Below are 25,465 nucleotides of genomic sequence, written 5' to 3' on the forward strand. Positions count from 1 at the left end.
CAAGACTTGATCTGAATATTTTAGCTTATAAACAAAATACACACGACACATAAATATATGTGCTAAAAACTCTGAAATGAAAAGGGTGAATATTTACATGACACCCTAACAATATGTAAGAGTGCAAGACTGATGGGTGTCATAAGGTGGCGGCTTTACCAACATGGTGTGTGACATGAGTTTGAAGAAAGATCTAATTTTACACCTGCCTAAACATGCTAACATTTTGAAGCTATTTTAGCAGTGATCTGACAAATGTCTTTGTCTCACCTTAAACCCTGTAATATTATGGAAAGAGATATTTTTAGGAAAACAGGACTTTCCACACTCTTTTTCCACTAAGCCATAGTTTTTTTTAAAGTTGGCATGAAAAGGAATTTGCGATAGACTTTTCTTCTCTACTGTGATATATATCCAAGTAAAACGACTTCTCGAACAACACAAAATACAGGGTGGGATTTTATTTTTATTTTCAAAATTCTTTTGAATTGATGGATTTAAAGAGTTACTTTATGGAAAATGCTAAACCACCTCATAGTCACAAACAGTTGTTATTGTTTATTAAAGCGAAATAGAAGTGGAAATAAAGGTGAAATATATAAAATATAATATAAATATTAGATTAAAAAAAACTTTAATGAACAATATAAATGTTGCTGTGGCAACTAACCAAACTAAAATTAGGGTATAAATTGAAGTACTAAAGTGCTATTAAATTACTAAAGCTAAAACCCAAAACAAATATAAATTAAAGCTAAATATGAGATGAACATCACAATAGAGAAGAAAAGTCTATCGATACTTCTGTTTCATGCCGCTTAAATATGTCTGTTCGCATAAAGCTTGGACTTGGACAACTTTTATTGTGCTAATCTTCGACTCCTTTTTTGATTCTTTCTAGAAAACAGTTTGGACATTCTGCCTAAGAGCTCTTTTTGTGTTTCAAAAAGGGAAAAAAGACACATTTTTAATTTCTAACCTTTTTTAAAGATACAGAAGTACCATTATGATTGTTTTGCAGCAAGAAACCTTGATTAACATTACAACTGGAATTCAGGAAGAAAAAATACCAAAGTGTAGAAAATGCCACTTTTAAATATTCTTGTACAAATAAAAATAAATGTCATCAAATAACAAAATTCATAATTTCTTCAACAACAACATTTTTGTGTGTGAATGTTCCTGGTTTATAAATGGAGTTACGGGTTTCAAGGCTATGCCAGCAAAAATCTGTTTTCTCCGAAACTGATTCTCTTCTTCTCAAACTCATTCTCTCATTTACCAAACTCTGAGTACACTGTTTCTCAATGAGATAGAGGTCAGAGGAATATTGAGCGTTTGTTTGTGCCATGCTGGTGGTACGCGTCTCTCAGCGTGGTCTTTAATAACTACGCCTACGCTGCTGGGCACGTGTGCCTGCCAGATGGTTCCTGTGGCATTATCTTTGAAGCACAGCTGGTGTAGATGGATATAATATAAGAACAAAATCATTGATAGGTCATGAAAAATGGAAAAAGGAGGCGAGGAAGTAAAGAGAATGAGAGGGACAAGCTAAAGATTCTATCCACACAGTTAATGTCAAGTAACTCTTGTGTTTGGTAAGGTTAGTTACCTTATCTGCACTGTCCTGGTCTCTTCTATGTCTGCTGATGCGTCTCGGTACAGTCACCTCATAAGAAGAGAGTTGAGAGGTCTGCTGGGCTATTGAGCCTATAAACAGAAACAGTCCTGTCACAACACAGTCTACCCATAAGCCCAATACACACACAATGAATTATACAAGATTTACAGGAAAACTTGCACTGTATAAGCAATTACCATTTATTTCTCCAACTATTTTCCTCGATTATTCCTCTCACTTCAACAAAACATATTTATATGAAACTACTATTGTGATCATGGGTGATTAGATTGAGTGCAATTGACTGGTTGGCAATCAAGTGCTCAGTGTTTTTTTTATGTTGGTGGAAACTGCTGAACGGGCATGAAGAGAGGAAGACATCAGGAAGGAGAGGCATCCCACCCTCTCCTGAGTCATCAGTCAACAAGTTGGATGAGACTTCCTTTGCTGTTTTGCCAAAAAGGGTATAGATCAGACAGAACGATTCATAATACTTGCGTCCCTTTACTGAACATTTACCCAAAATTCTCAAAGAACTATTTATCTTGATCTTCAGGCATTCACAATCATTCTCAGCTCAAAACATGCCCCTCTATTAGCCTGTGTGTTAGCACTCGAATAGGAGTCTCACTATTTCTATACCTAAAACGCTATAATAAGTGTAAGCAGAGTAGACACTTTTAAATCGACTCACAGTTTACTTGTTACACAGGGCTTAAAGGGTCTGATGGCCCACAGCCAATGGAAGAGCATTTCTGGGCCAGTTGACAGAACTGTCATGTGCTGTCATGTGCCTTTCCTATTATTATTTTAAGTATGAAGTAGGCTATCATTTAAGTCTTTTTTTTTTACAGAAACATTAAATAAACAATGTCTCAAGCACCATAACTTCATAACTTTTAAATATAATAAGCATTTTTTAACAAATAATAAGTGTTTCATATGACAAATATGCAGTCCTACATTACATTTATAAATGGTTGTCACGTTTTAGTTCTAATTATTAAAGTTCATAGTAAATGTTTTTATGTTTTCAAACAATATCCCATATACATGTAAATAAATATTTTAAAATGTATATATATATAGAGAGAATTAAAAAAAATGTAATAGCCAAGTTGATTCTTTTTACAGCATGTCTGTAAAGGGTTGTAAAATGGAAATATGACTACCAAAATTTGGAATACACACTGAAGATACTAGTGTCCAATAGTACTTGAAAAATTGGAACAGATACTAGTCAAGTATGCATATGAATAGTTGACAGTAAAACTAGACATACTAGTGAACAGTTGGCCACAGATTCTAAAAGAATTCACTAAATTAGCTAAAAATTTCAGTTTGTTACCAGGTAACAATAGAAGCAAAGGTAACATGAATACATACTACATACATAGGCTACCAGTGACTAACTGATTAGGAGCTAGTAATTTGAATAAATTATAGTAAAATTAGTAGTTTCTCTAGTGGATAGTTTCTACCTATAGTTCAATATTCTATAGTTTCTAATGGAACTGAAAAAATACGAGTCACTACACTATCTATAGGAGAACTTGCTATTTCTCAGAAAGTACTAACATAAAGATAGCTACAATCTACTTTACGGAAAACATGCTAAAACAGATTGTCATATGGGTGCCTATACATTCAAACAGTCAACACTGGTAACGTTAGCCTAAGTGTTGTGGACAATGTATGACTCGCAATGGTGTCTGTTGCTGTTCTCTCACCTCCACTGCTGTCGATGAGCGCGTGAAGCATTAACCACATAAAGGCGTTTTTAACAAGACGTGAACAAACTGCATTAACCATGTCTGTAAAGTATCCTTATTAAAATGCCCTTCCGAAGTAACGTCAAATGTTGCCCTCTCTTCCTTATCCAGGCGTTGTCCTCCAAGCAATGGCAATGAGCCCGCTCCACATAACGTTCCCGTGGAGAAAAAATAGATACGGCACAGTTACAGCTACCTGCTCATTTTGTTACACTTTATCCTTCTGTTGTAAGTTTGTTTAACAGTTCGTTACAGATTGCTGATCAGGAAGTGTTTGTATATCAGAAAGAGGGTCCCGTTTCAGTTATCTGTTCGAAATCTTTGGATTAAGCAATTCGCTCGGACTTGCATCTCCAATGAGCCCCGTCTGTAGAGGGCGAAACCGAGCATGCGTCACGAAACAGTTTGGCTTTTTAACCCTTTACTTTAGCCTGATATAGCAATATAACTACTATAACACTAATTCGTATGAGCGTTTAACTTACTTTCACCCGCCCACAAAAATATCCACGCTTTTGCAAAAAAGAACACTCTTTGTATGCTATTGTTGCTAGCAGTTAAGAATATGAGTTAGGGATAGTCTAAAAATGACACATAGGCCTACATTTAACTATTTTTCTAACGAGAATAACTGCGACGTTTCTCTCTTTTAAAACAACTATTGTTTAATTGCATTTGAGTGAGCTTGATCTAATCATTGTCATCAAGGAAGCAAAAAAATACTGAAATATTATTAAACAGAACGAAACTACAAATAATGTAATTTGACTCAGTCCACAGGTAGAGTATCCCATATTATCGCGAGAGTTCAAACAAAGATTACCGCATTTGCATTGAACACTTTGACAAGGATGACTACACACACTCAACACAGCGGGGCCGTTTGAAGAAAAATGCCATTCCATGTACGAAGACTTGTCGCACATGATCAACGCTCCTCCCACCTGGACATTGTTTACCTTTTCCGGCTACAGCACGGGACTGCAGCGCGAGACTACAGCTTGCCGTCTAAAATACTATTTAGGTGAGTTGAAACAATGGCTAAGTTGCTAAACGCATCTTGTTCACATGTAGGGTCCCTGTTCATGTTGGACAGACATTTTAATTGCATTTTGTGTCTGTTAATAGGCTCAAAAGCGCTCTTTATGTCCATGCCCCCATAGCTGCCGTTTTAGCTGGGTGGGAGCTCTGGGCATTCGCGGTCGCAGCTCCGCGTAGCAATCACCAATCCGGTTCGTTTTTTTTCTATAGTCAGTACTCACAAAGCTCTAACGATCAAGATTAACTTAAAAATTGCCCGGAGTTCTCCTTTAATAGATAATTATCAAATTATAGAAGCATGCTGTTTCGAAAGATATTCCAGATAATATCACAAGTAGCCCAGTGGCGCAGATAGGATTTTTTAACTGGGGGGGACCAAGCTGTCAGCAAATGATTTAAACTAAATTCGTTATTTTGCGTAATTTGGGCTTTAACTAGTGCTCAAGTAGTTACTTTGCGTAATTTGGGCTAATGATTTGCACTAAAAAGCCATTGAGGGATTCTTATTTGAAATCATGGATAAACAACAATGAACAAAGGTAAACAAAGGCCTACCTGATCACCACTAGCAATGCATGATCATACTATTATTTGACTAGTATTCCAATCACCCACCAAAACTTCATGTCTTCAGCAAAGTATGTTTTGTGGCTGCCCTCCTGCAGATCCTCACTTGCCTGACTAGGGCAGAGGTCTTCAATCCTGCTCCTGGAGGGCCACTGTCCTGCAGAGTTTAGTTCCAACCCTAATCAAACACACCTGAAACACACAGCTCATCAAGCTCTTCAGGATCGCTTGAATATACAAAGGCAGGTGTGCTGAAGCAGGTTGGAACTAAACTGTGAACCTCCAGGAGCAGGATTGAAGACCTCTGGACTAGGGCCTGCCTTACTGTCATCAGAAATCGCCTGCAGGCCAGGAGGACATCATTTTAAATCTTATAATTTCAGTTAACCCTCTATACCTCTATAGAATTTCACAACAATGTGAAATACAACATATTCCTGAGAATTAATGGCTAAAACTACTATTTCAAAAATGTCTAAGAATAACTCAATTTTAAATTTAAGTGTTAATTACAAGTTTGTTGCAATTTATAGATTAGAAATATCTTTCAAATGATGTATGACAAATTAAGAAATGTTTTTCATAGCCCATAATTTAAGAATCTATAACCTCCAGTCCATACAATAGAGAAAACATGATTTCCTGCTATAAGAGGATGTCAAAAGTTTATGCAGGCCTTTATTTGTTGTTTGCATAAACCTTGCACCACACAAATTTACTTATTATGATTATTTTTATAGTGGCTTACACGACAGTGAACATACCTCAGTCAATTTATACAGTACAATGGGTTAAATGATAAGATAAAACATTATTTCCTGACGACGATAAATTGTTTGATTTATCCAACCATTCTTTTTGTGTTCATTCATTATTTGTCTCTGTCCACTCACCTAAATGCATAGTTATGGTCTCCACATTTTGCTGTGTTTACTAAGTGCAAAAGCCTTCTTGCCATTATTGTCAGACTAGCTATTCCCCTTAATAAATCTAATCTGCCACATCTTGGAAAGTCAACAGGCATAGGATACTTACATTGTTTGTTTTTGAAAAAATGAGGTGATTGTTTTTTGTCTCTTCATTGCCTTTATGTGGCATTTATACAGTCGATTTTTTTCAGTTCAGAAAATCACCGACTCAGCTCAGTCATAGATTGTATATGATCACTATGGTTACCGGCCCGCCCCTACAGGCACGATTGAGGCAGCTACCAGCTCCTCATAGGACCCCGGCGACGTCACTCAGGAGTCGTAGCACACACACAGAAGAGAGAGTGTAAACGTCGGTGGCATGATGGCATCGTGTGTTTATTGACAACAGAACAGCGTGTTGTGAGAACGTGGGTACAAACAAAGTAATGGTGACCGGTGTAGATTATTATTGTGTGTCAGTCCGCGTCTGCCCCGACCCGATTCTGAAGCAGCGGCGGGCCGGGACACTACTTTGGCTAATGTACTTGGCGAAAACACTGGTTAATCCTCTGTTTTACCGATTTTTGTCGCCTTTCGTAGGGATAGTGAGGGCGGGGGACGGATCGGGTCACTATGAATCTGGGGGGGTCATGTCCCCCCCGTCCCTAGTGCCATCTGCGCCCCTGTGCCTAATTATTCTACTGAACAGTTGTTTTTTATGATAGCTAACAGTAAAGGTTATGCACATCATTGTATTTGATTGTGTTCTCTTTAAGCACCAGTATTTAAAATTAGATGGGTTATAGAGAAATAGAGAATAACATATTTTTTTGTGGAACTTTAAAGGTTCCCCAGTTGCATCAGGCTTTGTTTTTTGAGTGTGATGATGCCTAAACATGCTGTCCCCGTAGGCAGCCACTAGAACTAGAACAGAACAATATTAATCAAATGCATTATGTTTTATAGTGGAATTAAGGCAGCCTCAACATGGACTCAACGGCAAAAATATTGGAGGAAACCTTAGAGAAGATTTTGAAGGGTGGGGGACTTGAGTTGAGAGAGTTTGATTTAGCCCCGGAAGTGAAGCCTGTCACACTGAGGAAAAACGTCTGTTACATTGTTAGCGCAGTGATCTTCAACTCAAAGGTAAAGATTGCGTCATTCTTGCATGTCTTCTTTTTAGAAGTTTTAGAGTATGTCCAGTGTCCTCTTATTACAGTCAGCCCCTGCCGAACATCACCTAATTAGTTCCACTAATGAGCTGTACAATTTCATTGGGAGCATGACATTTATTTCTTTTTTGTTCTGGCAAAAAAAAGTAGTTTAGTAGCTAACATGGCATTAAACTGTAGACAACACAGTCAAGGTTGCTTTCTCTGACACTTCACATAATCCAGTATTGTGTCCATTTAGAAAAAAAACAGAAACACTCTTGGTCATCCTGGACATGATCTAGATATTGTAAGATCTGTCATTTTTGGCTAGCCAAATTACATTTAAAACATATATGAAGTATATACATAAAAAAAAAAAACTTCACTTCAAATGCACTATCCCATATCCCGAGTTATTTTATGCTGCACATATTCACAGTTTTTAAGATATCCATACAAGCCATGAGAAACTTTAATATGCTTAATATTTTAATTCATGCTTTTTTTTTTATTTTAATTTCAAGTTTTTCCATTTTCAAAAAAATAAAGTATAATATGAATTCTAATTTTATTATATAAATAATATATTATAATAATGATATTATATTGATTTATATATATATATATATATATATATATATATATATAAATTTCAATTTCAATATTTTGAACATTTCAATATTTTTGATCTGTCTGCTTTGACAACATTGTATGAGAACTGAACAGAGCTGGACAAGGACATCACTGTTTTCTCCAGATAACTAATGATTTATACTACGGAAATGAATCAACGCTGATAACACTGGACAAATAATTTTTTCTAGAGCTGCTGTACAGCCAAAACAATCTTTGTTGCATTAATTGCCTTTTATATCTGTAAAGCTGCTGCTTTGCAACAATCTATATTGTTGACTATATGGTTGACAATCAGTATAGGTGATAAATATCCCTTTCATGCATGAATTATGATAACCTCAGTCAGGATTTTTTTCCTATGTGTTTTGTATTGCTCCTAAGGCATGAAAAACAAGATTTGAAGTTTAATTAGTTTTTGTACAGATTTGCACATGCATTATGTAATCAGATTACTTTTTGATCTTACAAGTAATTAATTACAAGTAACGTGCATTACGTAATCAGATTACTTTTTAATGTTACAAGTAAAGTAATGCATAAGTAAATTGTATTACGTAATCAGATTACTTTTCGATCTAACGAGTAAAGTAATGCATTACAAGCTCCATGCATTACGTAAACAGATTACTTTTTGACCAAACAAGTAATGCATTACAAGTAACGTGCATTAATGTAATCAGATTACTTTTTGATCTAACAAGTAAATTAATGCATTACAAGTCACATACATTATGCATCACATTACTTTTTTGATGTTAATGCAAATTACATTCTAACACAAATACATTTATTTACAGTCAAAAAGGTTACTGCAGATTATGTATTCAAAAAACAACATTCACGGAATTGTAGCTGAAATATAGCCATTGATGCATGAGGTCCAATAGTGGATAGATTATTACTCAGAATATTCTCCCAATCTAAAATCAATACTTGGAAAATTTAACTGTGATATGGCTCATTGGATATTGCTTGATGCTAAAATATTTTTTGTACCTGCAAGTGTCTCCTAGGATAGAAGGAATGTGTGGATATTCCAGAGCAACTTGCCATTTCTGACTGGCCATTGGCCATCTTGGTTTGGAGGGAAAAAATTGACACACAACGGCTTGCAACTTGATTGCAATGTCTAGGATGATGCACCAGGGTCCACTGTAGAGGTTGATGTGCAACTATGCCATAAAAACCCATGCAAATGCAAGAAAATGCTTTTTGAATAGCTTTCCACTGTAGTGACCTCTATGCATGACAGGGATATATATATATATATATATATATATATATATATATATATATATATATGTTAACAAAAAGATTATTTTATTAGACTGAACAAATGAAAGCATTTATTTCACATTTTATTTTATTTAAAGGAATCGGTCAGTTAGAAAATTAAAATTCTGTCATAATTTACTAAGTTGATGGGCCCCATTGACTTCCATAGGATGAAAAAAAAAAACTATGGAAGTCAATGGGGTCAATCAATTGTTTGGTTACCGACAATCTTCAAAACATATTTTGTGTTCAGCAGAAGAAAGAAATTCATACAGGTTTGAAACAACTTGAGGGTGAGTAAATTATGACAGAATTTTCATTTTAAGTGAATTATTCAACTGTCAAGTTTATTTAGCTGTTAGTTGAGCCACTGGTACACATTAGCCCACAACTTAAATTTTGGGATATGTACTTTATTTAATAATTCATGGCTAATCTTTAACCTAAAATGCAGATGTTTTATATAATGGCAATTCACCAGCATGTACAGTATGGCGCATATTTTTAGAAGTAGATGAGTTTGTTTTTACGTAAAAACAAAAAACAACTTTGACATGCCAAAACAGTTTTGTAGCATAAAAATGTGCTAAATATTTCAGTAACACTTCAACAGTGTCATTGTTACACGTTACATGTAGTTTACTACAGTAATAACTATAAATTATGCATAATTACATACCCTAAACCAAACACTAGTCCTTAACCTAACCTTATAGTAAATACATGAAGTTAATTCATATCACTCAGTACTTCAATGTATAATAACTACACTCTAAGTGGACACTAATTCCACTACCCATGATTATTGTCATTGTCAACTTCTTCAGACATAAAAGTTTTGCATGTGTGTTTGCTTGTGTTATACAGGAGGAGGTGTTACTTGTTCAGGAGGCAAAGAGAGATTGTTATGGCAGATGGTACCTCCCTGCAGGTCGTATGGAAGAGCGTGAAAGCATTGTAGAGGCACTGCAGAGGGAGGTCAAAGAGGAGGCAGGAATAGACTGCCAGCCAATCACACTGCTGCTGGTTCAAGAACAAGGGCCACAGTGGGTTCGCTTCACCTTCCTCGCTGAGGAAACAGGTTAGATTGAATGATTTTTAGGGCTGCACGTTATATATCGAAATGAAGTTGATATCGCAATATGTGCAGTTGTCAAATCACCCAGCTTCAATTAAATAAATATAATTAAATAAATTTAATTATTATATGAATTAAATAAATTGACTCATATTATAGATAGATATTATAAACTCAGCAAAAAGAAAAGTTCCTTTTTCACGATATAGTAATTTCAAGGTACACTACTGAATGTAAATTTAAATATGTGTCAATACATCATCAATCCTTCTTCCAAAACTTTTTTTAACCTCATTTACTATGGTATGCCTATTATAAGTGTTATTATTTTAGACATGTTGGGGTGGTTTTCGCGGGAAATTGTGTACTTACGTTACTCGCCTGTGTGTGTCTCATCATATCTTTAAATAGATAAAAGTTGCTTCTTTGACACATGTATGGTGTGTGCGGGTGGCATAGGTTAGCTAGAAAAGTTTACATGGAGCACGCTAAATCTCGACCTCTGGGATTCACCTGTTTAAAAAAAATCATTGAACAGGGGAGAGTCTACTGGCAAAAAGAGAATGCGTGAGAGCTCGTAATAAAACAAGAATCAACATTCAAATAACTGTGCTGACCCAGAGAGAGCAGTTAACATGTATAGATACGAAGCGGCTTCACAAACATTCTTATCAACCACATCGTTATTTCTGTGTTACAAATATTTGGCAGCTATCACCCTGTAGGCCAAGATTGGTTGCCCAATGAAGCTAAGCAGGGTTGAGCCTGGTTAGTACCTGGATGGGACACCTCCTGGGAAAACCAGGTTTCTGCTGAAATAGGTGTTAGTGAGGCCAGCAGGGGGCGCTCACCCTGTGGTCTGTGTGGGTCCTAACTCCCCAGTGTAGTGTTCGGGACACTGTACCGTCAAAGAGCACCGTCCTTCGAATGAGAAGTCAAACCGAGGTCCTGACTCTCTGTGGTCATTAAAAATCCCAGAATGTTCTTCGAAAAAAGAGTAGGGGTGTAATCCTGGCCAAATTTTGCCCATTGGCCTCTTTCCATCATCATGGCCTCCTGATCATTCCTATATATACTGATTGGTTTCCTCACTCTGGCTGCGTTCGGAACCCCTCACTCACTGAGTAGGTACTTCATTTTAATAAGTACTTACTTAGTGAGCTCTAAAAGTGTAGGTACTATATAGCATGAAAGCATGAAGTATGAATGCGATCCGGACATAATCCGCCATGTTGACGTTATCATGTGACCTACAGCGTTATCACAAGCTCAACAACTTAAAACATATGAGCGACAGGTTTAATTCATCTGGCTGTAAATATCTTGATATTCATGAAACTTACTCATTTTGTGGTCTTGTTGAAGAAACAGCTGCCAATTTATTTTGTGATTGTAGTATAGTATTTTGGGTTGATTTTAATTCTTATATTTTTAACCCTTTTAATGTGACCCACAGTTTTATCCTTAAAGATATTATTTTTTATTTCAGATACCCAAAAATTGTTATCTCTTGAATATGTTGTTAAATTCTTTATTTTATATGCAAACATTTTCATCCACAAGCAAGTGGCTTAAATCTCCTTGGTTTTCCACTTTCTTGTTTCATCCCTCAGACTTATAAATAACAAAACATAAAAAAATGTTTTTGATGCATTATGATGAATTATTCAAAGATATATTTCATACTATGATGTACGCAAAACCATGATATTTAAGTTTTTCTGGTTTTATTTTTTGTTATTATGATTGTTCATTGTTAAAGGTACAACAAAGATGTCTTTCCCTGATCTTTATTTATAAGTATTTAATTATTTAAAGTATTTAAAGTTCTGCAATAAAAAAAAAGATATGAACGACAGGTGCACTAATACCTCATAGCATCAGTAACTCGACAACCCTACCTAGTACGGTTTTCCTCAGTGTTTGCAATGTTTGTAATGTCTGCATAAAGGAGACGTCGGGCAGATGCTCCAAGATCTCGCCTTTGGAGAACACGATTGATTTTATACTTGAAAAATGTAAGTATCACTACTTAAAAATTAAGATTACCCCAGAATGAATTGCATTGCTAGCCCACCCCAACACTTACACACAATAATAATGATAAATGCTGACAAATACTTTGTTTTAGTAAAACAAGCAAAATGTAATTTGTTCTGTCATATAACATAGCTATGCATGAATACACAAGACAAATGCAGTCAAGGTGTCTCAATTTTCAAAAATCTCAATTTTCAGTCAAGCAATGAATTAATGCATAAATTAAAGAAATAATTATATTTTATTTCCTGACATAGGAAATAATATATGAAAAAGAATTTAAATTCTTCAACAAAGAATGAATAAAAGTAACCTTTACAATGCATTTTTTTTATTTGCTTTGGTAATATTTTCACAAGTAAGGTGTACATTTTCAAAACTCTTAGTACAAAAATCCAAATTGATCACACTTGTAACGCAGTTAGTCATTCTTTCAAAAAATGATCCCATGCTTTCATTACAGTTATACATTTTTCAGTCCACATAATCATTGTTTCAAACACAAGATTATTGTAATATGTAATGAGAACGTTTGGTTTAATCACAGAAACACAACAGTATGATCTTCTCTCAATTTAGTACTTTTAACAATCAGTTCCTTCAACAGCAAACAATGCAAGACACATGTTTCCAATCACCCTTGTTGCTGAATTAATTACTGTTTTGTTATGAGTAAAAAAAAAAAAAAAAATATATATATATATATATATATATAAGTAAGAATTAAGTTCAAGTCACTTAAGATAAACATGCTTTACACTTAATCAGCATTTCAGTATTATAATGTGTTCCAGGAATATTCTTTTCTTATGCGTTTCTATTTAGGTCATGTTCACTTTAAGTTCGCATGGTTCTAAATGTCCTATCTCGTGACCCGTAGTCCTAGGAAAACTCTCGCACTTCAGGCGCGTTTCAAGTCTGTTAAAAACTGCATTTCTTTCCACCGTATCTGTCGACTTCTTGTGTCTGGCGTAGCATCGTCGGTATGTATATCTTGTTTTGTGAGATTGTCTGGAGCTTTTCTTTATTATTTTTGACAATAATTTATGTCGTAGAGTGTAATCTGTGATAGTCTAAATGTACGGTTATGTTAATGCTAGCTCTCGCGTGTGTCTTTGTTATACGTTAAATGTGCTATAAGGACCTGAATGTTGTTCACATGTGTAGCGACTGACCGAATCCTGTCTTCCTTTCACTACTGAACAAATATGAACACATATATGTTTAATTCACAAAACCTTGAATCATGTGAAATGGTGCCCCAATGTCTGCCAGCAGGTCATTGATTAACTCCATTTATGACGCATTGCGCAATCCAGAAACAGGTCCCCGTTGTTCTCGAAACCCTCACGTGGTGCACACCACGGATGGACAATATGCCCTAAGGATACACACACACACACCACACATATCCGCACACAAACGTCCTTTGTGTGCAACTTAGGATAGGAATGTCCTTAATGTATATAACACAGAATTGTATCTAACCTTCCTGTATGCATGCATATCTAATTAGTTTTGTCTTATTCTATAGATGTAATTGGAGACTGGTCTGTAACTTCAAATCTTAAGTGTATTTCTAAAGAAAGATTACCTAACAGTATCATCTTCTGTAACTCGCCCTCTTGCTAGGTCATAAAACTTTATGACCCCCAAAAGGAATTCCAAGGGAATCACAGCTCCCACTTGAATTCTGATAAAGAAAGAGGAATAGACTCTGCAATTATATATTTTCTATAAGTATAACCACTTAAGAAATGTATAAACATGAATTTGATCTTTCCTAGGTCATGGTAGCCGGTATTATGGCTTTATAGTCGTGTGAGTGAACATTAAATGTGTGTAATTCTGCATATGAATGTAACTTTATGTTTCTTCTAATCTCTCCGGCCATTCTTGGTACCTGTTTGACCGTCTTGTTTTGACTAAACCAGTCATACATAGGATATTACAGTAAAATGTATTGTTCTGTGTGTACAATCTTTCTGGCTAGAAATGACAAAATTTTATAGCATCAATAATTATCCTGACAAGACAAAGAAGAACTTTTCCCGCTCGAGATGCTCTAAGATGATTGGTTCACATACGCGAAGCAGGCGTGAACCCCTCCTCTCTATAAGAAACTGACACAGGAGTTTCAAAGAAGAGAGCACTTTCCCTGTGAGAGGTGTCCGGTCCCATGGCTCCTTAGGGAGCATTACACCGCGTTTCTTTTCTTTTCCTTTCTTTACTAAGTTTTATTTTCATTCTTCGCCTCTCCCTCCCGAGGACTCTGAACTATTTCCTTGGTAACTTCACGTTCGGTGAACCTTTAAAACTTCCCGCGAGTCTGCTCGCCCCGGAAGACACGAGAGAACAAGCCTATAGCGCCGAAGGACAAACACGCATACGACTCTGCGTTCTTCAGCTCACACAAAGAGAACCATACGCATTCGCAAGTATAGGTTATTGATTTGATTTGATTGATGTGATTTCTTGTTGCCTCTCTAAGGGTTATTGTCTGTGATTTTTGCCATGCTGCGATCACCCCGGTGATCTCTCTCATCCTGACCGTTAGTTTCACTTTCTCATCCTCTATCTCTCTCTCGCTCTCTCTCTCTCTCTATATATATGTATATATATTCTCTCTCTCTCTCTCTCTCTCTCACTCAATCTATCTCTCTCTCACTCCCGTTGTTATTCGTTTGTCTCGTTAGTTTTACTGTTTATTGTACATACATGTATCCCGGGTTTAAATGTAGAATTCTGTATCCGTAGTTTCATTTTATTAAAACCATTATATTCTTGATTGCTAATTGTCTAAAGTTCTCATTTTTACAAAGTCAATGAAGTGTTCGACCATTTTGCTACAAAGCTTTACAATTCGTTACTATTTCAGTAACCTAAATTTTATAATAACAAGAAGGTGATTTTTCGTGGCCAGAAAATAGCTTTTTTTGGAATTATAAGAAAGAGATACTTTTTGTTGAAAATTGATAAGTTAATCTTACGGCCGTTTGCTGGACAAACAGATTGTTCGATAACTAAATTAATTCCATTTAAGGTTATCTCATATAATCGATCTGTAATAAGACTATTGATATATTAATGACGAACCATAACCCATTATGGTGATCATTCATATATACAATCGATCTATTTTCAGCTTCGATAATTTAACTGTAATATGCAATATATTAATCATTCATGATTAATTATTAAAATTCCCTATATATAATTTGAGCTAATTTAATGTAAGACTCATTGTCGCTACAGTTTGGTGGAGAATGCAGGCATTTCAAACTTTGTTTTATGAGCAAATTCAGTTTCAATCTATGAGTATATTGTGTATTAATATATATATATTTTTTTTTATGCGCGCTCCAGTGAAAGTCGCGCAACGCAGTTCATATTATACCTGTCCCTGTAAAGACGAAGCAAACTCTTTGCAGCTGGTATATGTTAATATTATTTAAACGCCTGATTAAGACGAGAATCTCTTTCTCAGAGCAAGACGTAAATCTGATCGAGAGCGAGTTTCCTCTCTTCAGTGGTAAAAGGCCTTCCATAATGTCGTTATTGAATTCGTTGTTAACCCAGTGATATTCAACAAAAACGGTAAACTCCTGGTCAAAATTGGTTTAGCTACCCAATTAAAGATCTGATACATTTAAATATAAATCTAATACATAAAAATGTTTATGTGAGTAACAACAGACGGAAATTCCTGTTGTTTCACATCTGCGTGTTTTCACAGCGAAAAAATCCTGTTTCACGCTCTTGTGCAGTACAGCACCGAAAGATCCACAGAGATCTGCTTGTTTATTTGTGATTTATTGCAGGAATTCAGTGCACGACGCGAGCTGAAAGCTCTTAGTTTGAATCACATTAAAGTCGGTTGTAATTCCGCTTGCTAAACACCAGAGGGCGGCCTTTAAGTGTTTAGGAAGTCTCGAATTACGCCCCGCCTTCTGACTTCAGCCTGCATGAGCGCAATTACGCCATCTTGTGGCCGTTTCAGATAATGCTCTCTTTACTGCTGAATTCATTTCCCTGTGAATTAAGAATTATTTGCATTTAGACCTTTGCTCGTGCGAATATTATTTTGTGTTAGAAAAATTTTCCTGCTTTTGACTGGTACATTTACTTTGAGTTTGGTTCAAGACAAGATTTGAATTAAAACTTAAACTAAATCCCAGCACAGCCAGAGAGAGCCCAAGTCGGCTCACTCAACTCTCCTTGTCTCTCTGTCCAATTCTGTTTGAATTGCCTATTTCTACTTTTCTCTTTTTATAGTTATTGACGATACTTTACTGTTGTTGTTAATTATTATAAAATTCTATCCTGATTTCTCAATCTCCTTTCACGCTTATTTTAATTTGGTTTTAAACCAGTTTAAATTTACATCGTGTTTGCCTGTCAGTCACTGATATCCATGTGGAGGGAACAGCGCCACCCTGTGGCCTTTCCCCCTAAGTCGGTATCACGTTTTTCCTCCTTTCACTCTGTTTTGAATTGTGCATCTATCTCATCTTCCCCTTTTTGATTATTTTATAGTTATTAATGATACTTTACGGTGTTATTAGCTATTATAGGATATCATTCTGATTTCCCTTTTAATTCTTTCCTGCTTGTTTTAAGTTTTAAATTTAAAAAAGTTTTGAATTTTGAATTTGAATCAAGTGGTCTGTTTACCCAGGCAAAGCACAGAGAAGGAATACGCCCCCTCGTGGTGAAAACCCACTACTGCGGCCTGCTTCCCTATCTACAGTGTTTCAATCCTGTCTCTTTATATTTTGATTTTAATTATTTTTCCTCTCTTTTGGGTTAGGTTATTTTGATAATTACCAACATTATCATAATTCCCTCTTTTTATTATTATTTAGTAAAACCTTCGACTCTTATTGCTACATAAATAATTACTCAATTTGGTTTAAACAAACAAGCCTTAATTCACTTTAAGCTTCCCTTGTTCATCCTTTTGTGTATCTATTGTAGTACTCCCTTGGTGATTTGAAGTCATCTCTGGTGGTGTTCCGGCCAGCAGGGTTGTCCGACCAGCGTTACCAACACCCTACTGTGCGTGAATCTCGGTTTCTTTTATCTCTGTCCGTCGTTGCGGCCCGCAGTGCTGACATCAGCAATTTGGCACTCCAAAGGTAGTCAACCAGTCCAGCCGACACAAAAAGGCAATTTCTGGGACCAGTACCTAAACCGGGGCCTAAAAAGAGGCCACTCCTCCGGGAGGGTTCTGGGGAACAGCCCAATTTTGTAGTGTTGTCTGGCGGTTGACATCTTGGCTTTGCCGAGTTGTGTTTAAAGTCACAAAGGCTGTTTGGGAGGGCGCAACGCGACACAGAGTAACGGAGGGCCGAGGACACCGCGGTTGAGTGTTTGGGAAGCGCCAGGGAGGTTGACCATGCCACTGGTTCTCACCGGAGTGGATTCAATTCACCGCAGGTAAACTAAATTTAATAAAAACCCATTCCACCTACTATGAGCCACAAAATACTAGATATCTCCCGGATATTTTAAGTGTTTGGCCCATCTCTTCTCCAAGCCACACTTTCTTAGGTTGCTATCTCGACAACCCCACTCACCCGTAGGCCCTATCTTAAACCCTATCAGCGGTAGTCGGCTTAGGCCTCCTTATTCTCCCTAACACTTCCGGTGTTAGTATTTATTCCAGTTCATTTCAGACCTATTCATTTTCATTGTTTCCTTTCACTCTGATCTCTTCTATCTCTGTGTTCTGTTGTGATTTGTTTCTTTCATTTCACTTAGAGACAGTAACCTGTGAGAGCCACCAAGGAAGCTAAATAATAGAATAGAGTGACAATTACGCAGCCGGTGTCATCACGTGACCCGCTAGGCTACTGCCTGTCAAATCTCTAGTTCGGGTCCTTCGTCGACCCAAATCAATTGGCTTCGCTAACTGTTTACATCAGTTAGCCCCAAAATTCTCATGAACGGCATAGCCCGTATGAGTATAGCTTGTTAAGCTTAGAACGGACTTGCATTGGTCTCTTTGTTTGTGTATGTTGTGTTCCTCTCGCCCACAGTGAGCCAGTATGTTCCTGTCCTACAGTCATGGTCGAGAGCCATGACGACCCCCTTCCTGCCCAAGGACGCCAGTGACCTGCAGCATCTGAGCCAAACGCAGCTGGACACCGAGCTGGACAAGCTGATAGCCCTGGATCCAACCCTGAGCTACAACTACAAAGACTGGGCCAGAATCGTCGGAGGCATCGCACACAACCTCGTCCCCCAGGCAAGGCTCAGCGAACGGAGTAACATCGACCTGGAGCAACAAGCAGCAGCGCTTCTGCTTCAAGGGAGGAGGCCCGGAAGCACCAGGCCCGAACCCAGAGTCGCCTCGATCAGCTCCTCCTCGAGACCCAGAACCAGGGCGAGAAAGAGGACGACACAGATCCAGCGCTACAGAAAGAAGCGGAAAGACTTCAAAAGGCCCTGTGTGATCTTCGTCTCGACACATACCAAAGAAAGCAAGCGGAGAGAAACGCCAGAGAGGAACTCAACGAGAAACTCCGACAAGGTGAAGTTCTCCTTGTAAGAGCAGAGACTGAACTAAAAGAAAGAGACGCTAAAGCCAAGGCCTGCAAAAACCACTTGCACGCAGCCCGAGCTGAAATCCACGAGCTTACTCAGCAGAGACACGATCTAAAAAAACTTGACATTGTTCACAGAGAGCTGAAACACTCTTATAGACTGCAGAATGACTGGGAAGGGGAAACGCACACCACAAAGTTTCCCCTAACCAGCCGGTCCGTACCTTTCAGCCACAAACTCAAAGCTGAAAGGGGGGGTTAAAAGCCCATTGCTCAAGATGTCACCAGCCAGCTTCCAGACAACCCCTGCCGCTAACCACGGCATGGCCCCCAAAGAACTCGACAAGCTGGCCAGAAACATCCCTACGTTCAATCCAGACCCTGCAGGAGGTGATGACATTCACTCTTATCTACAGGACATTGACTTTCACTTGCAAACTGTCGCCAACTTGACAGCTTGGGACAATTTGTATCTGTTAAGAATCACATCCAGCGGTGATGTGCGCAGCTTCCTAGACCGTCAAACAAAGACTGTCAAAACTGACTACCAGCAGCTGCGACAAGCTTTGATCCGAGCATTCTCTGATCCAGAATCAGACCAAGCCATCGCCATGGACCTCAAGCAGACAAGACTTGAAACATCACAGACCTACTACGGCCGATTCCGACAAGCCTACTTCGGAGCACAGAACAAGCCAGGTATGGAAGAGGATTTCAACTTCAGAACTCTGTTTCTCCGAAATCTGCATCCCACAGTGAGTCATCACCTGGCCTGTTCACGGACCATGTCTGCCCAACAGCTACGAGACTTGGCCCACAAAGCTTATGTCAAGCAAAAGACTGTGTCCAACCAGACTGTAAAAAAACCACACATCTATGTCTAAGCATAAGAACCGAAACCAACGCCCGGTCTGACTACCAACTGACTGAGCCAAGCACCCCGAACACTGCTCGTCAGCCAAAGACCACAGAGCTAACTGTCACATCACAAGGTGACAGCATCACCCAAGCTCCACAGCTGACAGCTGCACACCCTGAATGAGACAGCACACTTCCTCATATCAGGTACCACTATCCCAAGGTACCAGAAAATGCTGTTTTGGCTATCTGCACCCGCAGACAGCCACACAAAACCGGTCCTAACCACCCATTGATCGTCAGACCTGCCCCAATGACAACATTCCTGGGCAACCTGGTCGAAAAGGGGGTGGGCCGGTAACTCCTCCTGAACATCACGTTGGAAAAGGAAGTGAGCAGGGAACACACAGCATCACATCTTACGGTGATCTCATCTCACCTTTTCAAAAAGACTCCAATTTCAAGCTAAGAGACAAGATCGAACTCTTACACCTCAAACTTGTGAACTGAACGTGCAATCCCACAGCCAGAACGACATCCGGCTCAAACAGGTAGCTCCCATCCACCTGACAATTGATTCTATGAGTCTGATCCACCCAGTGCACACCTAAAAAATGAACACTTACCCACTTCTAATTGGCAAAGACGTGCTAGATCGCTTTGAACCGTTACTGAACTTGAAACAGCTCAAAGTCTGGGCTCAAGTACGAGAACTTGACCCCCTCCAGACACAGCCAGACGGTCGATCACAAAGGTCACGGGAACTCCAGCAAAACCAGACTTTCAAGTCACAGAGTTCACGGAAACTCCCACAGCCAGCCATGAAGACACACACTCAACACCAACTGTAGGTTCGAATCCGCTACCATGCACCTTACAGCTCACCAAAGACTCTGATTCCTTCTGCCCCAAGGTCACAACTGACCTGCAGTTGAATGATGTAACCACTACTGACTTTGTACTTGCACTATGGGCAGACAACTCAGCCATCAGTGTCTCACTATTCAATGCTCTCATTAAGACACACCAGACCTTCCTTCTGCCAGCAAGCGCACCCGTTTTCCTTTAAACACGTACCCATCAACCATGATGACGGCCAAAGGTGTCTTCGCTTTGAACCTGAACTGGAACCACCGGTGTCTGACCCATTACTTCCTGGTCCTTCCGGACCCGCCCCATGATTTCTACATTGAGGTAGACATCCTGACTCACCTCAAGGCTCATGTGGACATCATTAATGAGGTAGTGTGGGCCCCATTGACTTTACAGCCCCCTGTTGTTCCAACCAACACTGAGAACCTCCTGTCAGGTCAGACCATTCCTGAGGTTGGCACCCTAATCAACGAACAGGACACTGTGATACCAGCTTACACCAAAGGGGTCGCCGTCCGGCTCAACATGTGTTGTGGTCAAACCCTAAACCACACGCTGGGCTTCTTTCAACCTTCACCCGAATGTGTTGAACTTGGACTCACGCTGGAAGCCACACCCCTTACTGAAGTGTCATCGCGTGTAGTCTACATCCTTTTCAACAACTGCATGGCGATGGACACCACCATTCCAAAAGTCTATCGGGTGGGATGGCTAGTGAGCCACGACTTCCATGACTTTGAACTCACACTACCAATCATTGGGCCCATCCCATTGGCCCATGATCCAGCTGGAGCAAGAAATACCCAGAATCAGAGGAGCCACAATCTTCTCAACACTTGATGTGGCCTCTGGATTCTGGACCATACCTGTGCATCCAGAAGACCAGCACAAGCTAGCATTCACGTTCGGCAACAGACAATTCACTTTCACCAGGTACCCATTGGGCTATGCCAACGCACCTGCTGAGTTCAACATCTTCCTGAACAAGGCATGCCCAGATGCCAGAATGAGAGGTAACCTTATGTGCGTTGATGATGTTCTCATGAAAAGCACAACAGTGGCTGACCACCTGAAAGAGCTAGACTATGTTTTCAACCAATTATCCACTGCCGGTGCCAAGAACGCCCTCCACAAAGGACAGTGGTGTCGAACCAAAGTCAACTATGTGGCCCCACTCATCGGATCACAAGGCATTGAAACCGCAGTCCAGCCGTATTCAAGCTGTTCAAAACATCAAGCCACCCACCAACATCTCAAACTACAAGCTTTCTATGGGTGCGCAATTACTCACGGCAGTTCAGCGAAAGCTACTCAGACATTGCGAAACCTCTAACTGCCCTTCTGAAAACAGACTGCCCATTTGTATGGACAGAAGTTAAAGACAATGCCTTGAATGAGCTAAAACGACACTTATGCACAGCTCCATGTCTGGCTTACTCTGACCAACAAAAAGAGTTCTATCTAGAAGCTGGGTTCTCCAACCACTGTCCCAGTTCTGGCCTGTACCAAAGGCATGATCAAGACAAAGGAGTCGTTACATATGTCAGCAGGACACTTCTCCCACCAGAGACTAAATTCTCAGACTGTGAAAAAGCCCTGCTCTGCACTGTATGGGCCATCCAGAGATTCTCCAACTACATTGGAGCCAGTGCATCCGAGATGGCGTGGTCACCAATTCACGCATAGCCACATGGTTAATGGCCCTCCAGGGGCGCAATGTTGAGGCACGTTATGCTCAAAATCACAAGTCTGCGCTGGGCCACGGCCTGGCAGCCTGCCAAAACTGCTCTGATAACACACCAGCTGCGACGGTGAATGTAGAAGAACCCCAACAACAACAACTGACCTGTCACAGGTACTTTAAAGAGAATGCGTGTCAAGGTATGCCCACACCCTACATCGATGGATATTCCTACCACCATGAGGGCACTCGTCAATCGGGTGCGGGCATGCTGTAGGTAAATGACATACCGTGCCCACCACAATACTTCAAATTGGGCCCGCAGTCATCACAATATGCTGAGGTAGCAGCCATCCTCATAACGCTGCACATCACGTTGACGCATAACATCAAAGAACTCCTTATGGGCACAGACTTTAACTATGCCAGACTCAGTTTCCCATACAAACTTCCAGGCTGGAAACGAAATGGCTGTAAGACTTCAAACCACATGCCTGTCACACACCAACACCGGTTCCAGGCATGCGATGACATCACAAGAACAAACAACATGATTGTCTACTGGAAAAAGGTGTAAGGACACTCAAGGCAACCGGGCCTTGACAAAGACTTGAATGACCAAACCCATACCCTCACCAAGCCTGGTGCACTTAACGACTAGCTGTGGTCACTTCAAACCCGCCCACCCACCCTAAAGTTTGAAGTGATTACACACAGCATAAGAACTTTACAACCTAAACTGTCTACCTCACAGCAGTTTACGCTAGCTCCGCTGTTTACAAACACAAACATAACGAACATGCGGGCTTCTGACACAATAAAGACTTTGCTTCACCACCTCTCAGACCCCTCCAACCAACCCTTGACTGCCGTCTACACTCACTGACAACCAGTTACTCAGAACACGACATGACACCTAGCACATGCTGCGTGCACAGAGCTACATTCTATGTGTGCACCGTCTGACACCACAACGCAAAGACGTGTAATGCAACGGCGCAAAGGGGGGATAAGGCCAATGTACGTCCATGACGCATCATGCGCAGCAAACCACAGCACCAGAGCCACTGACAATACACTGAAGCAAGCGACATGCCAGCAGCAAGATGTGGCAAAACATGGGCCAAGGCAAGCTAAACCTAGTTGCCACCCATGAAATAAAAAGACTGCCCAGTCCAACCAAAGACAACCCTCGCTGGTTTTTTTTTCCCTCCCCTTTCTTTCTCTCTCACCCTGTTGTCTGTACCAGGTTGCTGCTGTGGTTTGCCATGCCGTGCTGTCAGCCATCCAGAGGACAGCTGCCACCGAGATAACGACTGAGACTCCTGATCACCGACTGCAGGACCTACACCCATCAAGCGCATGTTCGACTCATCCAGCCCCACAAGGCCTACAGAGCACACTACCCCAGCACCGTAGCCAAATACAGCTGGGCAAGTGCCCGATGGACAGAGGACTCCCTCTCTCACGCCAAGGCCAAGGTCGAACACATGTCCAACCAACTTGGGAAAGTGACTGTTACACAATCAGGACTCTAAAGCACCAACTAACACTCAAAACGGTTCCTGGGAGCGTTGCTCGGAGCCGTAGCTGCCGCCAGAACTCTGTTCGACACTGGTATGCCAAGTGTCCAGACAGCAAACATAGCCACTGTGAAACAGCATGTGGTTGAAATCCAGACTGAACTTTCACAGCTAAAAGAGCAACTCACCACGCAGAGTGCATCTTTCCAAGACATTGAGAAGAACATGGTCATTCTCAACATTCACAGCGTCCTGCTGAATCAGACCATGAACTGCATGAAAACGCTGTTTACTGTCTTCCAGAATGACTTTGCCCAAACTCAGCTGGTTACAGCCCTGATAACAGACATGCTTGGGAGGTTAACTCCTCAAATGACAGCCCAACCACGGGTAGAATCCCACCGTACTTGAAACCCTTAAGCCTTGTGTTAACTATGCTGGTTTCCGCCATCACCAGGCCAACTGATCCTCTACAAATACACCTGGCCTACTCTCTGGGTAGCGCCATCCTACTCTACGTCGATCACGAGCAGAGGGAAGTGGATGTGCTCTCGAACCAATCCATCAGCGAGTCAAACCAAGTCTTCAGACTTAAAGACATTGCCAATGTCAGGTTTTTGAAAAGCAACACCCACAACAAGGCACACATTCCAGATGTGGTGGCCTACCACGACAGCTGCACCTGGCCCCAAACCTGCACATGTGTACCTCACCAAATTCATTCACTATCTCTGCCCTAGCAAACCCTTCCTCAGAGACAACACTTAAGGAACCTGCGGGTTGCAACCCCTGGTCAGCGACACACGCTGCCCAGCCAAAGCTAAGCCTCGAGCAAAAGTCACAGAGATGCAAGCAGAGATTGTAGGTGACAGGTGGCTAGTTAACACACCTGCGCGTACAGCTACTCTCACTTACGACCAGCATGACACAACCAGCCGTGTCAACATGCCCAACCACAGTACGTGGATTCAAGCCCCGAAAGGTGCCATATTCCACCTGGATGATCTGGCATTGTACCATCTTCCGAGCAAAGAGTACCAGACAGCACTGGAACTCCCATCCTTCAAGAACTACAACTTCACCTTAGATCAAGAACTGGAACTCTGTATCGAGGAAAGGGGGTCCCAATTCATTGACATTTCTCCGGTCAACACAGCCATCCAAGCACTGTCTCGACTGCCCGTTCTGAACACTTCATCTGCGGTCCTAGGCTGGACCTCAGCCGACATTGTGCTGTGCATCTCTACAGGTAATCAGCCACACTCTGACACTATGCGTGGCATTCATTCTGTACAGAAGACTCCACCAGATGCGACACAGCCGAGCTCACGAAAGCCGTGCCTGAAGGTCTCAGACGGAATCCCCGGAAAGGGGGTGCCAAGTCAGAGACCACGCCAAACCTCATCGAGCTGAATCCTCAGCTTTAAGATCCACCTGCCATCCTACCGTCAGGTTCCACCTGCCATCCTACCATCAGGTTCCACCTGCTACCCTACTACCATGCCCCACCTGCTACATGACCATCAGGATTCACCTGCCAGTCGGCCATTGTGATCATTGTCGTCCGATGATGTTCACACAGGGACTTCATCTGACGAAAAGGGGGAATATGTAGCGACTGACCGAATCCTGTCTTCCTTTCACTACTGAACAAATATGAACACATATATTTTTAATTCACAAAACCTTGAATCATGTGAAATGGTGCCCCAATGTCTGCCAGCAGGTCATTGATTAACTCCATTTATGACGCATTGCGCAATCAAGAAACAGGTCCCCGTTTTTCTCGTAACCCTCACGTGGTGCACACCACGGATGGACAATATGCCCTAAGGATACACACACACACACCACACATACCCGCACACAAATGTCCTTTGTGTGCAA

The 25,465-nt window shown here is 40.4% G+C and overlaps 2 protein-coding genes across 4 annotated transcripts in view; one reads left to right on the forward strand and one right to left on the reverse strand.

Moving 5' to 3' along the window:
- Positions 1-3,948, reverse strand: part of adam9a (ADAM metallopeptidase domain 9a) — an 81,166-nt gene extending 77,218 nt beyond the window's left edge. Inside the window, exons 1-3 of one of the 2 annotated variants that reach the window (XM_077223240.1) lie at positions 3,879-3,948; positions 3,352-3,760; positions 1,613-1,710 (exon numbers count right to left, since the gene is read on the reverse strand). In XM_077223240.1, coding sequence (XP_077079355.1) covers positions 1,613-1,710; positions 3,352-3,433 — 180 coding nt within the window. In that variant the 5' untranslated portion in view covers positions 3,434-3,760; positions 3,879-3,948. Of the gene's footprint in view, positions 1-1,612; positions 1,711-3,351 lie in introns of both variants that reach the window. The other variant, XM_077223239.1, reaches the window with a different exon arrangement.
- A 2,319-nt stretch (positions 3,949-6,267) lies between these two features.
- Positions 6,268-25,465, forward strand: part of nudt18 (nudix (nucleoside diphosphate linked moiety X)-type motif 18) — a 39,902-nt gene continuing 20,704 nt past the window's right edge. The window contains exons 1-3 of one of the 2 annotated variants that reach the window (XM_077223255.1): positions 6,268-6,340; positions 6,879-7,058; positions 9,845-10,058. In XM_077223255.1, the coding sequence (XP_077079370.1) occupies positions 6,900-7,058; positions 9,845-10,058 (373 nt within the window). In that variant the 5' untranslated portion in view covers positions 6,268-6,340; positions 6,879-6,899. Of the gene's footprint in view, positions 6,341-6,605; positions 7,059-9,844; positions 10,059-25,465 lie in introns of those variants that run through there. The other variant, XM_077223254.1, reaches the window with a different exon arrangement.

The sequence above is a fragment of the Siphateles boraxobius genome, unplaced genomic scaffold (genome assembly GCF_051911475.1).
Source record: "Siphateles boraxobius isolate OS27281-9 unplaced genomic scaffold, OSU_SipBor_1 9, whole genome shotgun sequence".
NCBI lineage: Eukaryota > Metazoa > Chordata > Actinopteri > Cypriniformes > Leuciscidae > Siphateles > Siphateles boraxobius.